A 14826-nucleotide genomic window follows, 5' to 3' on the forward strand; every position below is an offset into this window, starting at 1 on the left:
AGTCACCGGGTGTGTGGTCCCTGCAGCATTATCTGGGATGATAGGTGGGAGCAGCCCCCCTGCAAAGCCCTACCCAAGTTACTGTGCTCACCAGTACTGCACTCCCCGCCCCCCCGGGTCCCTAGGATGCCTGTGGGTATATCCCAGGGTTCTTGGTGCTGCAGTTTGCGGAGTCGCTGTGACGCTTTCCCAGTGAATCGTCGAGGACTCGTCTGTCCTTCAAGGGGGAACGGTGGGAAGGCATTGGAGGGCTATCGGCACTCACGTGGTTTAGCCTGCGTCCTCACCGCACAGTGGGTGGGTTACCGGCCGGAGTGAAAGCAGCACCTGAGCTGTGGCCTATACCCTCCCCCAGGCCAGCTCGCCTGGGTCAAAGCACCACCAACCTCAGGTGAGAGGGGGTTTTACGTGGGCAGAACGGGGGTTTGGGGTGACCCCTGCGTAAACTACAGTGGAGAGACACCCTGACAGTTCTGCCTTAGCAGCATAGGAGACTTCTTCCCATCTCCCCTTCCCGCAGAAGAGGGCCTGGTGCTCGGGGGCCAGAGAAGGATCCGCCTGTCTGACAGCCTGAGATACTGCCGCTGCTTTACCCAGGGCTCCCTGAGCTGGACCCTTCTGGGATGATCCAGCTTGGCAGAGGAACTGGAATGGTCTGTTTCTTGTAACACCTTGTTAGTGGAAAGCGGTCTTGGCATGCAGTCTGCGCTGAACCTTGCCCGGTTATTTCCCCTCCCCCCCGCAGACAGATGGCTTTGAAGCAGACCCCTGCTTGAATCCAGGGCAATACTCCGCTTCGGGATATATTTACAAGGGGACAGTAACCAATTAAGAAGCCAGTTTCATAGGGTGGTTTGCTGAGCGCATCCCGATATGGAATCAGACTGGCAGAAAAGCGCAAGGAGGATGGTTTCTGGCTTAATTGTCATTGAAATAATGGTGGGGGGAAAAACCACTGCTCAGCACCGGGGAAAGAAGAGGAATCGTGCAGATGCTTTTCTGTAGGAAACAGTCATGCCACGAAGCACTGAATATAGCACATCCATTTGCTCCGATAAGTTTGTTTTTCATAATGGACTTGAAAGGCCAAGGGCCAGCCGCTCACCGGGTGTACAGTGGCATGGCTCCATTGAAGACAGTCGCTTCTAGGGTGTGGCTCTGTCACTATAAATAGTTCCTTCTTTTACCTCTTCTCATGGGGCGTGTCATTCACTGCTAGTCCGGCATCTCCTGATCTCTCTGGGTATTCGCTCAAGGCCAGCGCCCCCTGTCCACAGCTTGCACACCGTCGCTGCATCTGCCTGCGGTCCCTCTCGCAGCCTCAGGAACTGCAGCATCCTCTTTGTGGCTCAGCCTTCTGGCTATGTCACTATTAATGTGTTCCCCCCCCACCCCCCTCTTCTGGGAGAAGTTTTAGCTCCTAGTCCAGCTACTTCCCCAGTGGCGAGTGCAGGGGACCTGGGCCCACCCACCCAGCCCAGGGACACTCCGAACTGCAGTTACTTACTGCGTTCCTTTGCCTCTGCTATCACTGCATTTCCCTGGGTCACTTCCCCACGGCCACAGCACCCTCCTCAGTCTCAGCAGCCTGGCCGGAGCTCCTTCTCTTTTCCCCAGACTCCTGTCTGCACTGCTCTGTCCAAGGTGCTACAGGGTTACAGCCCACTCCAGACATAGCGCACCCTCCTCAAGCTCCAGGCAGCTACTGACCCTGCTGTGCCCTGAGACTTTTTTTATATGGGACCTGATTGGCCGTTCCTCACAGCCCCTCTCCTATTGGCTGCTTTTCATGCAGGCTCCCTAGGGCTCTATTAACCCTTTACTGGCCAGCGTGGGGCAGATGCCCCATCGCACCAGTACGTAGCACCTTTCATCCAGAAGGACCCAAAATGCTTTAAAGGCTCTGGGCCTGATTCTCAGCTCTGCCCAAGTTCCACTTAGTACAGAAATGGAGGGGAGGGGAGCAAATATGACTTTAAGTCAACTTTTTGCCTCCCTGTGTTCTGAGGTCACACACCCCCTCCCGGCGTAAATTAGAGCAGTCTCAGGGCTGCTCTAACTTACACTTAGTTGCCATTGGCCCAGGGTCTGTTTGATGTAGCCAATAATAGCCAAAGCACTGTAGCAGTTTGGGCATGCTCCTTTGCTGCATCCACAACATGCTCCCTACACTGGAGACTACAACAGAGAAGCTGTAGAACTGTCCAGGGAATCCCCCTATCCCTGTCCTGGGGTAAGCCAGCCCAGCTCCATTGACCTCAGTTGAATTGAGACCCAGGTTGCTCAGTGCCCACACGTTGCAGCAGTGGGTGCTATTGCAGCACCCCTGATGGAGACATTTTCTCTTTCCCCAGCACCCTGACTTTGGGCTCTGTTTCCCTCCCATATTCTTTATTGGTTATTTGTAGTGCAGTAGCACCCAGCAGCCCTCGTCACGGACCAGGAGCCCATTCTGCTGGGCACTGTGCAAACACAGAACAAAAGGACAGTCCCTGCCCCCAGGAGCTAGTTTCTGAGACATGATCCTACGCACACTTGTAGCTGAGAAGGGAATGCTACAAAATCTTACTTTATTTTGAAATCTTGACCTGTAGGGTTCTCTGATGCCACCCAGACTTGTCAACCCTTGAAAGCAGAGGTCCCCAAACTGTGGGGCATCCCCCCACCCCAGGAGAGCACAGAGGAACGTTTTTGGGGGTGCCGCAAAGCCCAGTCCAGGCACGGGGTAGGGAAGGAGCTCCACCCAGCCCCGCTCTGCTCCACTCTCTCTCCCCAAGTCATGGCCCTGGCCCTGCCCCCAGCCTCAGTTCCGTTCCCGGCCCCACCCCCGAGCCTTGGCTCCCGGTCGGGACTCCACTCCCAACCCCAGCTGCGGCTCTGTTCCTGCCTCGCCCCCAGCCTCAACTCCTTTACCCCTGTCCACATCCGCATCCCCCTCCCCTCCGCCAGAGCCGCGTCCCTGCTCCCAGCCCTGGCTGGTGGGGGGCGGACAGGGCTGGAGGAGGGGGCACGACGCTGTAAAGTTTGGGGACCACTGCTTTAAAGGAAAGTGCAACTGGGGGCTGTGCTCCCAGCGAGCTGTTTGCACGTGGACTCATCTAAAGTGGCGGGTAGAAAGGGATTTTAAAAGACAGCCGGGGACAGCGTGCGATCCCTGCTCCATAGCGAAAGCTGTGCTTGGGCTCTTCTCGCTTTCCTTTGCCACTCTTGTCTGTGTAGCTCTCTGTTGCAGGGACTGGCTCTTCCTGTCTGGCTGTACAGCACCGAGCGCACTGCAGCCCTGTCTCAGCTGAAGCCCTAGGCATCACTGTAATATAAATCACCGCAGATCAGAGCTCTGGTGCACCATGGGATTTTGTTACTTGGCGGGTTTGGTGGCTGCGCTGAGCTGATGGAGGCAGGGTGGTCCGCTGTGTCGCGTATGGGACCAGGACACATGAGTTCTGGGTTCTGCCACCAGTGCTGCCGTTGACTCTGCTGGGCTAGATCCCAAGAAGCCCGTTGCATAGGGTGGCGCCAGGTGGTGCAAAGGTAACATATCCTGAGCCTCGTTCTGGAGTAGCCGTGTGTGGAGCTGGACCCCGTGAAATGCGCTGCCAACAAGCTGAAATGGTAGCTGGGGATCGGCACGGCGCAGGGCACATGCCAGGCCCCCTTAGCTCTGTCCTTGCCCTCTCACTGGCAGCAGGGAGTGTAGGTGGGTAGGAGCCGGGACATTGGCTCTGTGCTGCTGGAGGATCCTCTGCACTGGGGCTGGTTCTGCTGGCTCCATGGCCAGTTTCCAGCAGCAGCTGTGTGGTACTCCAGGGTTCAAATCCCAGCCCCCACCGAAGTCAATGACAAAACTTCCATTGATTTTAATGGGGCCAAGATTTCACCCCACCACCCGTCCTTGAAGGAGTCACTTAAACTGTGTCTCACTTTGCTCGCCGGTGCAATGGGGTTGACTGTGATGGGGTGAAAAGTGCTGTATGAGCAGTGCGGGGGATGATCGTTATGAAGATGATGGGCCAGAGGCACCAGCATGCCTCGCCTGCTTTGTGCTGCTCCGGCAGAAACAGCTACGCCAAGTTGATGCCCCTCCGGTTCAAAGGAATCCGTGAGTGCTGGTGAATCTGGCCCAGTGCATGATGGGTGCATCCTGCTGGCCTTCCTCATGTGCATGTTTCCACCGGAGTCAGTGGGACTGCTCACGTGAGTCAGAAGGGCAGGACAGGCCCCGTGGGTTCGTTTATTCTCCATACACCGTGTCTCTTTCTACAAGGGTATTCAACGGAGTATAAGATCGACACTTTCTCCTTCTCCAAGTAGCTCACTGGCATTCTAACATGAACCTGGAATTTGTCACTGCTGTTCAATAATGGCTGTGTTGTAAACGGTTGTAGAGAGGAGGCCTTGATTGATTGAAAACCCACCTTCTTGCCCAGGTAGAGGCAGGTTAGCACCTTGAGGATTATTTGAGCTCGTTGCCTGGGAGCCTGTGCTCCCCCGCTTTTAGGTGTGACCCATAAGGCTTAACACAGCCCTGGGTGCATGTGTTTGTGTCTGACTCTCCTGATCTCACACAGCCTGACGGGAGAGAGACTGACTCACTGTTTGCCTTTCAGGTGGGGCTGTGTTAATGTTAGAGTTCACCTGGCTTCCCTCGGTCAGAGCCACTCTGTGTGTGTGTGAGATAAACCATCCTTGTGGGGAATGCCTGCTCTGGGCCTTCCAGGGTCAGTGACCATGTTGCTGCTTCCTCCCTTCCCCTTTCCCTCTGAAATTAAAAACATTGCGGTGACATAAACTTCTGCATCTGTAACGTGCCCTCTTCCAGAAATCCATCTACAGAAAAAAAAAAAAGGGGGGAGGAGGGTCCTTGGTATTTTTCATGGCTTTTCCTAGCCATTTCCCTTCAGCCTTTACATCTCACCCTCCTGCTTCAGCGCTTCGGCTGCCCCTGCTGGTGTCATCTCAAGAGCATGGGGACGGACCTACATTGGGGTGACTAGGAGGTGAGAGCAGATGATCACAATCTTCTTGTCTAGCCTAGGAACCTACGACTCTTCCCCCTGAGTACGTGCCAAAGTCTCCCCCCGAGGCAAATCAAAACCATGTATTTATTGGTGTGTTGCGGTACTGCCTAGGAGCGCTAGTTGAGCAGGGACCCCGTTGTGCTGGGTACTGTACAAAGACATAACCCCCCCCCGCCCCCCGAGAGCTTGGAGTCAAAGGAAAAGGGGCCTTTCCCCACAATCCCTATGTGCCCAGACCTCCCCTGCACTTCAGGGCGTAAAGGCTGCTGGGCAGAACCCTCGCTTAAGACTTTCAAAGCAGTCTAGGGGATTTAGGATGTTTCTTCACGGCAGAGTGAACTCAGGTTAGCCTAGCCCGGGCCGGAGCAGTCACACTGCAAAGTCATACACCAGTAACTGTGTCCTCCCTGGTGCTGTGCTACCCGGGGGTGACTGGGGCCACATCCCAGGGGTTTTGTGCTGCAGTACACTGAGCTGCTCCGTGGTTCGTCCCCAGTGAAGTAACTTGGTCCCATGGGGGAATTGTGGGAAGGGATTGGAGGACCATTGGCATTCGAAGGATTTAGCCTGCATCCTCACTGCAAAGTGGGCAGGTTACCAGCCCTAGTGAAAGCATCACCCAGGCTCCAGATCCTCAGTTGGGCCAGCTAACCCAAGTAGAAAGCACCACCAAATGCAGGTTGGGAGGCTTTATTGTGTCCAGAGGGGGTTGGGACAACCCCTGCGTAAGAGCCTGAGTTAACTCTGCAGTGAAGACAGCCCTTAGACACACGTGTTCCTTGAGTTTGGATAGAAGATATGTCTCAATCCCCTGGGCTTCCTTGCAGGTCTCACTCCTGGGAAGGCAACACTGTTCTCTCAGGGAGATCCAGGCCCCGATCTCCTACAGGCCTGTGTTCTTGTTGCCTCCTCCCCTGTTATCTGCAATGGTCTGGTCCGGGGGGAGGCGGGGGGGACTCAGTTTGAGGGAGATGCCAGCTGGCCCCAGCTCAGGTCTCCTGCCCTCTCATCCCCACCTCCACCAGATCTGTGGCTTCATACCATGCACTTCCCTGCGCTAGCCTGTCACAGAGTGGGATTCCCTCTCCCTGGATTCTTGCTGCCAGCAGTCCTCTGGCACACCAGTACCCAGCGCTTTTTGTGCAACGTGCTTTAGAAACGTTTGTTCCCCTTAGCATAAGGCTTTTCCCCAAGCCTTTACCTATTACCGGGGGAGGGGGATCTCACTTCTCTGGCCTCCCCCTCCCCTTTCCTGCCTCTCCTTTAACTGTTTCCAGCTAATGAGCTGAATCACCCCACTAATAAGTTAATCCCTTAGTACTTAAACTATTACCCCCTCAAAGTGGGGATGCTTTCTAAGTCCACACTCAGCCCTCGGCTGCTCACCCTCTGTCCTGTTGCCCCATAAGAAAAGAGCTGGTGGGAACGTGCTTTTCATGTGTTTCATGCCTATTTTCTGTTTATCACACCACAAGCTCCATTGTTTATGAAATCCACAACAGCCATGGAAATTAAATAGAGGTTTATTGACTGCTCTAACTGAGAGTTAAACAAATGGCTTGATTTCTGATGGTAGAAGACTCTTTAATCTAGCAGGAGAGAGAGCCAGCCATTGGAAACTGAAGCTAGACAAATTCAGACTAGAAATGAGGCACACTGTTTTGAACCATAAGGGGATGAACCATAGGAGCAGTTTACCTAGCAACATGGTGGATTCGCCATCAGTTGAACTCCTTAAGTGAAGACTGGAGATCTCTCTGAAAGATGTGCTCTAGCTCAACCACAAGTTATGGGCTTGATGTAGAAATCACTGGGTGAGGTCCCCTGGCTTTTTGTTACGTAGGAGGTCAGACTAGATGGCCTTTAATTCTATAAATCTGGGGCAGGCTGCTCCTGTTGGGCGGTGGCAAGACCATGGCTGGCATACTGCATTACCGGGAAGATGTCAAAAAATAGAAAGATGGGGGGAGTTGTGCTGAAACCAAAGCGGTCCCTGTCCATGACAGGCTCTTGGGTGCCACTGCAATACAAATAATAACCAATAATAATAATAGCCAAAGCCAGGAAGGAGCTGGAGGGGTTGACTAGTTAGGAAAGGCTAAAAGAGGAAAATATCTGCCACTTGGCTACGTGAAGCCTGAGGTTAGGAGCAGAGGGATACAATCCATTTATCTGAAGAGTGCAAAGAGCAAGGCAGGAGAAAAGGGTGCAGTTAGGATCAGTGGAATGCATCTGAATAGTAGGGAAAGCCCCTTCCGAGCACTGAAGTCTGTTAGACCTTGTCTGCTCTGTGGCTTTTTAGCATTTCTCCCATTAATGGTCTAGTAGTCCTGGTTCAGCTGCACCCATTACTAACAGGTACAGAATCATTTCTTTGTATTCTTTGTATCACAGTGGCAGCTAGAGGGCCCAGCTGAGATAAGGGCTCCGCTGTGCCAAGCACAATGCCGTACATGTGTTGTAGAAAAGAGACTAGAGTCTGCCTTGTTTCGCTGCAGATCTAACACACTTTCTGCAAAAGGTGTGTTGTAAATGGTTTGGCCCTTTCAGCTCGAGCAGCCCCCAGGTGGTGGTGCTTGGCACCAAGGAGCAGTTTCTGCTCTCAGTTGCACCTGGGGATGGCCCTGATCCCGCGTGGTCCTCAAGTGCATGAGTTGTCTTGTAAAAGTATTGGGGCTGCTCATGAGCAAGTCACACGTGGGCTCGGATACCTTGCTAAATTAGGGAGGGAGGGAGGGAGGGAGTGTGTGCATGCATGCTGGGGGAGGGGTACGCCATGCCATTAGTGAAGACAAGGGTAATCCCAATTCTCAAGCCTAACCCTGCTTCCCATTCACCTTTTGTGGGTTTTTTTTTCCTCTCTTCCTCTAGGAGATCTGTGACGACCCCTATCTCTTTGTGGATGGAATCAGTTCCCATGACTTGCACCAGGGCCATGTTGGGAACTGCTGGTTCGTAGCAGCCTGCTCCTCTCTGGCTTCCCGGGAATCTCTGTGGCAGAAGGTAGGGAAGTCCTTGCGCTTGGTGAAGGCACCTTTGCAAAGCTTTGGTGTCACCGTGTTCAGGAAGTTAACAGGTCGTCTCCTGAATAATGTCTCCTGTTAGAAAACGGTTTACAATTATACAGGCCTGATTCTCCTCACACTTAAATTGGTGTAAATCAGAAGTGACTCCACTGATCTCTGTGTCACCACACCAGATCTGATTCTTTGGGTCAGATGCTTAACTAGTGAAAATCGGTGTTTACATCACCTGAGGATTTTGGCCCTTTCTTTGTTTTAATGAATTAACACCAGAACAAGCTCAGGTTGTACATTTAGGATCCAGATTTTACGCACACCAAATTTCAGGATGTTTGGATCCAGAGGTTTGATTTGGCCCCATCTTTGTTTATATCTAATCTCTCTCTTGTTATTTAAATTGCACCCATCTCTGTAATATCTGAATTAACGCAGCTCAGACCCTGTGGCCCTGGGCAGAATGCAGAGGTTCTCATGACCGTTTTAATTACATATGGGGATTCTGTCCCCTGAGTTGTTGTCAGGCACCCCATGGCCTGGAGCTGGGTTGGGGAAGATGGGAATCTAACCCACAGTATGGTTAACGTTACACAATCGCCTGTTGCTATATTTGAGCATCTACAAAGGATATGTGAGAGGAAGGTAAATCAGGGCTGAAGCTTGACTTAGGCTTTGTCTACACTAGCACTTTTGTTGGTAAAACTTCTGGTGGTCGGGGAGTGGAAACCCCTCCCCCCCACCCCCCAAGTGACACAAGTTTCACCGACAAAAGTGCGGTGTAAATGCAGCTTACAGAAGGCTTTCCCAGATGCCAGCGGCAGTAGGCAGCCAGTGGTGCCCTCTAGAGGTGTCAGACAGTAATGCCTGCCTTCCCCTTGTCTCCGTGTGCTGTAATGCAATGCAATGCATTCCTGCCGCTCCTGTAGAATATTCCCACCTTGCAGCACTGTTTGCAAAAGCAACCCCTGCTCTGTGGGCGGGATGGGTTGCTGCTGCTGGGTGGCAGAGGGACCGCGGTGGCAAGCACAAGGTGGAATTTCGTGAGAGGCAGTTACATTAATATGAGGAAAATGGTATAACAGGAATGCTATGATGGAGGGAGTGAGGCATCTAATGGCTTTTAAAAACTACAAAACTTATAGAAAATAATGAGTCCCCTCTATCCACAGTTCTGCAGCCTCTGCCATCTCCAAAACACATGCTCACATCATCTCTGGGCACGTTCCTCTCTCTGCATCTCCTGTCCTGTAAAGTTGCCTGGAAGAGAAACTTGGGGCAGGCTATGCACTGAGGGCCAGATCATTAATCGATGCCAACAGAGTGATGCTGATATACATCAGTTGAGGATCTGGTCTCAAATCTTGAGCTTCAATCAAGAAGCTAACTGGGGGCCCCAGACTGACTGTAGGCTGGCTGGTTCAAGGAATGCAAGCAGCTACGTAGCATGGGCCCTTTGTGGTTGTGTGTGATTTACACCCTGGAACATGAGTTTTGATTATTCTTATCTTAGCTAGTTCCTGTATTACAGGCAGAGACGGATTAAGGTCTCCTGGGGCCCTGGGCCGGAGCAAGTAGGGCGGCCCCAGCACCAGAACCATGGTCCTGCCCCACCCCTTCAGCCTGAGGTCCCACCCCTGTTCTCCCCATTCCGCCCCTTCCCCTGTGGCCCCGCCCACGGCCCCACCCTGTTGTGCCCACGGCCCACCCCATTCCGCCCCTTCCCCTGAGGCCCTACCCATGGCCCCACCCATTCCACCCCTTACCCGTGGCCCCACACCCCCGTTCATTCTTTTCCAGGCCCTGCCTCCCCACTGTGGCCCTGAGACTGGAGAAGCTCTGTGCCCTCAATGTGGTCCCAGAGCCCTGAAAGGAAGCGAGAGCTCCTCTAGCCCTGGGGCCGTGGAGGGGGAGGATTTTTCTGGGGGCCCTAAATTGGCTAGGGCCCCTGGGCACCAGCCCCGTTGGCCCGTGCAGTAGTCTGCCACTGATTACAGGAGGGCTGGTTGTGCTAAGAAACTCATTAGCTGTGTTGCCTTCAGGAAGCCCTATGCTGCTGCACTCTGCATTGCTGTGCTGTCTAAGGGCCTCATCCAGTGCCCATTGAAGTCAAATATTCCCATCAGCCTCTTCGGGATCTTTGGATCAGGCCCCATGTTGCAGGTGAATAAGCTGCAATGTTCCTGTCTTCCCTTTTGTGCAGCTAGTAACCAAGAAGCTGTACGACTCTGATATTTAGCTTTTAAAGCCTGGTTAGCCTAATCAAACCTCCCTATGCCTGTGGGCTGTGACCCTAACCATCCAGTGGATTAAAGCTCCATATTGGGGATGTTTATTTCTTAAAGCATCCCTGCTTCCCCTCAGTGGGAGCTCTGGCTCTCTAACAGACCCAGTCACTCTCTGGGTAATCAATGAGGCTTTTCTACGCTTTCCCCCTCATTGCAGTGACAGTTCACTGCCTCTCAGGGATTCTGTCTGTGTGATGTAAGATGGGACCTTTTTTAAACTTTGAGGCTATTAAATGCAATATACAAATTGTGTTCGCCACTCACCATTCGCTTCCGGCCCTGCCCTAAGAGCCTCCAATCTAGCAGAAGTGGTGACCATTAGAGAGCTAATTATTTCTGCTTGCCTCTCTCATGGCTGTTTCTCCCCTGGCAATTCTGTTCTGTTTGTTCATGATTTTCCAAGCCGTAATTCTCAGGGGCTCCTTCCTGCCTGCCTGTTGTATCCTTCTTTTTTTTCCCCCTTCCTTTCTTTTTTTGTTTTTTTAAGAGGAGTTGTGTTCAGATCTGGGGCAAAGGCTAGAATCTTCTCCCACCACTCCTCTTTCTAGTAATCTGGAAAATGCAGCAGCATTGTACAGCACCGGCCAAGAGCACACTGCAGCATTGCTACTGATTCATAGATTTTTAAGGCCAGAAGGGAGCATTAGATTAGGTTGACCTGTATAGCACAGGGCACAGCGTTTCATCCAGCCAGTCACGTATGGAGCCTAGTAACTTGTGTCTGAATAAGCAGATCTTCCAGAAAGACATCTAGTCTTGATCTGAAGACATCAAGAGATAGGGAATCCACCCCTTCCCTTGGTAGTTTGCTCCAATGGTTAATCACCCCCACTGTTAAAAATGTGTGCCTTGTTTACTACTGTCAATTGAAGCTGTATTGTTTAGACCCGTACTGTAGTGCAGGGGTGGCCAACCTGAGCCTGAGAAGGAGCCAGAATTTACCAATGTACCAAAGAGCCCCAGTAATATGTCAGCAGCCCCCCATCAGTTCCCCGTCCTACTCCCAGCGCTTCCCACCCACCAGTAGCCCCACTGATCAGTGACTCCCCCCACTCCCCTCACCTCCTGATCAGCTGTTTTGTGGGGTGCAGAAGGCTCTGGGTGGAGGGAGGAAGCAAGGGCACGGCAGGCTCAGGGGAGGGGGCGGGAAGGGGTGGAGTGGGGGCAGGGCCTGTGGCAGAGCCAGGGGTTGAGCCGTGAGCACCCCCCGGCATGTTAGAACGTTGACGCCTGTAGCTCCAGCCCCGGAGTCGGTGCCTGGACAAGGAGCCGCGTATTAACTTCTGAAGAGCCGCAGGGGGCTCCGGAGCCCCAGGTCGGCCACTCCCACTGTAGAGTATTAGAATAGAAAAGGGAACAGATCAAACATTTGCTGAGGGCTCAGTGGGACACTCCATAAATAGAGATGCTAACCCAAGCCATGAGTTGTTATACGAGGGGTCCTTGCCAAAATAATTTTCATGAGAGCTCTAAAGTCCTTTGGTCCTTCGAGTCAAGGGGCCAGCTTGCCTTGGCGTCGGTCCCAGTATTGGGAGAGAGGTTCTGGAGACCCATGGTACTTTTCCTTCTCTGCCCCCTGGCAGCATCTTTTTACAGTTGGGCCTGCTGCGTGGAGCTGTCAGCACCCTCTGTCTCCAAACCGCAGCAAGAGGCACATCACAGGCTTGCAGCTCAAACAGCCCTGGCCAGAGGAACTGGCTGTGAAGGTGAGGGGAGGGAGGAAGGTGCTGCAGCTTGATAGAGGAGTAGAAGAGCTGCGTTTTAAAACCAGCTCTGCCTGGCCAGGGCCGGCTCCAGTGTTTTTGCCACCCCAAGCAGCAAAGAAAAAAAGAAGCAGGGCCCGCCGCCGAATTGCCGCTGAAGAGGGAGAGATGGATCCGCTGCCAAATTGCCGCCAAAGATGCGGACGTGCCGCCCCAATCACGGAAGGAGTGCCGGCCCTCTCTATTGGCCGCCCCAGGCACCTGCTTCCTTCGCTGGTGCCTAGAGCCGGCCCTGTGCCTGGCCTGCTGTGTGACTTCAGGCAAATCAATTCACTTTTCTGTGCCTTAGTTTCCCCATCTGTAAACTGGCTTAGTAATTTGGGTCTTTCACGGCAGCACAGAGCACTAACTACAGGGGTACCAGGCCAGGTAGCACGTGACTTTTAAATGAGAAATTCAGATGGGTCCAAACTGAAACACTGGATCTAATCCCTGCCCCCCAAACCTTGGGGCAGTTTCCTGCCTACACCCAGGTCTGACCACCATAACTCTATCTGCCTCCTGAATGGCCTGACCCAAACCCTGAATCGTAACACCACCCAAACTTTGAGACAGGTCAGATCAGACTCCAAACTGGGATCCAACTATTGCAATTTGTTCCTTCTCTACGAGTAAAGATCATTCTCGTTTAGTACTTCCAAAGGGATCAAGATCTTCATCGCAATGCACACACGTCAAGGGCTGTGATCAGCCCCCCTTACTTATGCTGAAACTCCAGGCTTCTATTGAAATCAGCGCGGCTACAAGGTGCCGTTCAGCATGGATAAAGGGAATGGTTGTGTCTTCAGCTCTTTACACAGCGATAGCAATGTGAACAAACCACACAAGTTCAGTTGGATCCCCAGTAATAGTGTTTGTTTAATATACACAACCATGCCAGGCCTAGCTACATACATTCAGATTGGCTTCTAACTGCTTCTAAAATATAAAACGCAGTGAGCACCACTAGAGGGTTCACAGGCCATTTAAAGGGATACTGTTCCTGTATACTTCAGTAGCAGAATCTGTTTCTAACTGATTAATAAATACATGAGTGCAAATATCAGAAAGGAAAGCACAGCCCAGGCTTCTTCAGGCTCTTCCCTTCTTTGGTTTAGAAAGAGACCAGCCTCTGATTCAGACTCTCGGATAAGAGGAAATAGGTTAACCTAGCCGACAAAGCTCACTGAAAGAATGGGGAAGGGATCTTGGGCCAGGTTCTGCATTTACAGTGATGTGACTCCATTGACTAACACCAGAGTGAGATCAGAACTGGGCCCAGCAGTAGTGTAGTTGAGGGTAAACCCACTTTGGGGGGGGAGGGATAGCTCAGTGGTTTGAGCATTGGCCTGCTAAACCCAGGGTTGTGAGTTCAATCCTTGAGGGGGCCATTTAGGGATCTAGGGCAAAAATTGGGGATTGGTCCTGCTGTGAGCAGGGGGTTGGACTAGATGACCTCCTGAGGTCCCTTCCAACCCTGATAGTCTATGATTCTATGATTCTCATTTGAGGATTATGGAGTTTAGGTTAGGTTAGTTCATCCACTTTTTTTTTTTTTTTAACCTCTACACCACTGTGGTCCAGGGCTATATTTGAGATAGGACCAAATGCTTCTATATTTTACCTGGCTTTGACAAGAGCATTAGCTGGTGTTTTTCCACCAGGGCAAAGCTGGGGACAAATTCCTCCAAATTCCTCTGAGTGACACTGTACATGTCCCAGGAGACTGGCTTTTCATGTTTTCCCCTTCCTCGCAGCCCTTATCCCAGCCACCTGAGAGGCCTGTTATGGATGTAATTGGGAAGCAGCTTCCGACTCATGCTGATCTGCCTTGGTGGTTCACGTGCGTCATGGGCAAAGTGCCAGAAATCCCCCTGGGTTTCCTCCTAGCAGCGGATATGGCACTGCAGTGGCTAGGGCAGGCAGCAGCCTTTGGTCTTCCCTGGGTTGTGTACTGGGCGCATCGCCTGCTACCTCAACTCGTCGGAAGGCTGCCATGATGAGCATTCAGTACCTCAGTGACCTCCCACAGCACCTGTGGTAGTGGGGAGATGACAATGGGGCAGTTTGCTCGGACCAGGACTTTAGATCATACAGTTTGGAGGTCCTGTCTGTAACTCTCCCAGTGTCTTTCTGTCTAGAGCAAGGAATGCTGCATTTCTCTCCATCACAATAACTTCTACCCTACAGCTCATACGCAGGCAAAACTCACGCTAAAGCCCGTGGGGCCAGATCACTAGTAGGGGCACCTAGGGGGCCTGTCCCACTCTCCTTAGACCTCAGAGAGCCCCCTCCTTGGGGTCAGGAATCTGCAGCTGGCCTGGGGCAGGCTGCAGGCATCATGAGGAGAATCAGTGCGGGCTGGAGGTGTAGGATGCACATCTTCTCCGGAAGCCTGCAGTGTTGCCTGACCCAGGGGTTGGGTGTTATTTAGCATTTCCAGGTTAACCTGATGGGGGTTGCCTCCAGATTGGCCACAGCCTGGCAGTTTGTTTGAGAGGGAGGCTCTCTGCGCATGCGGGAGTGACATTTGCTCTTTGGGAAGGCCACCTGAATTTGTCAGGGTTTTATTAGCACAATTAGCTAATCACAAACACTGTCACCTAGGAGAGCAGCCCGAGGTAATCCAGCGCTCAGAAACTCACATCAGCCTTAGCGGGGAGCCCTGCAGTAAGTGAATAACCCACAAGTGGTCCTTGGCCCGGTGGGTTCCCAGAAATCTCCCTGGGGTTCATTGGCCAAGTACCCTGTAGCGATGTGA

At 52.5% G+C, this 14826-nt stretch overlaps 1 protein-coding gene across 2 annotated transcripts in view; it reads left to right on the plus strand.

The window, feature by feature from the left end:
- Positions 1–14826, plus strand: part of CAPN5 (calpain 5) — a 133264-nt gene that overhangs the window by 63193 nt on the left and 55245 nt on the right. For both annotated transcript variants that reach the window (XM_077807092.1, XM_077807099.1), the window contains one exon: positions 7890–8021. In XM_077807092.1, the coding sequence (XP_077663218.1) occupies positions 7890–8021 (132 nt within the window). The remainder of the gene's footprint in view (positions 1–7889; positions 8022–14826) is intronic.

Source organism: Eretmochelys imbricata, chromosome 1 (genome assembly GCF_965152235.1).
Source record: "Eretmochelys imbricata isolate rEreImb1 chromosome 1, rEreImb1.hap1, whole genome shotgun sequence".
Lineage (NCBI taxonomy): Eukaryota > Metazoa > Chordata > Testudines > Cheloniidae > Eretmochelys > Eretmochelys imbricata.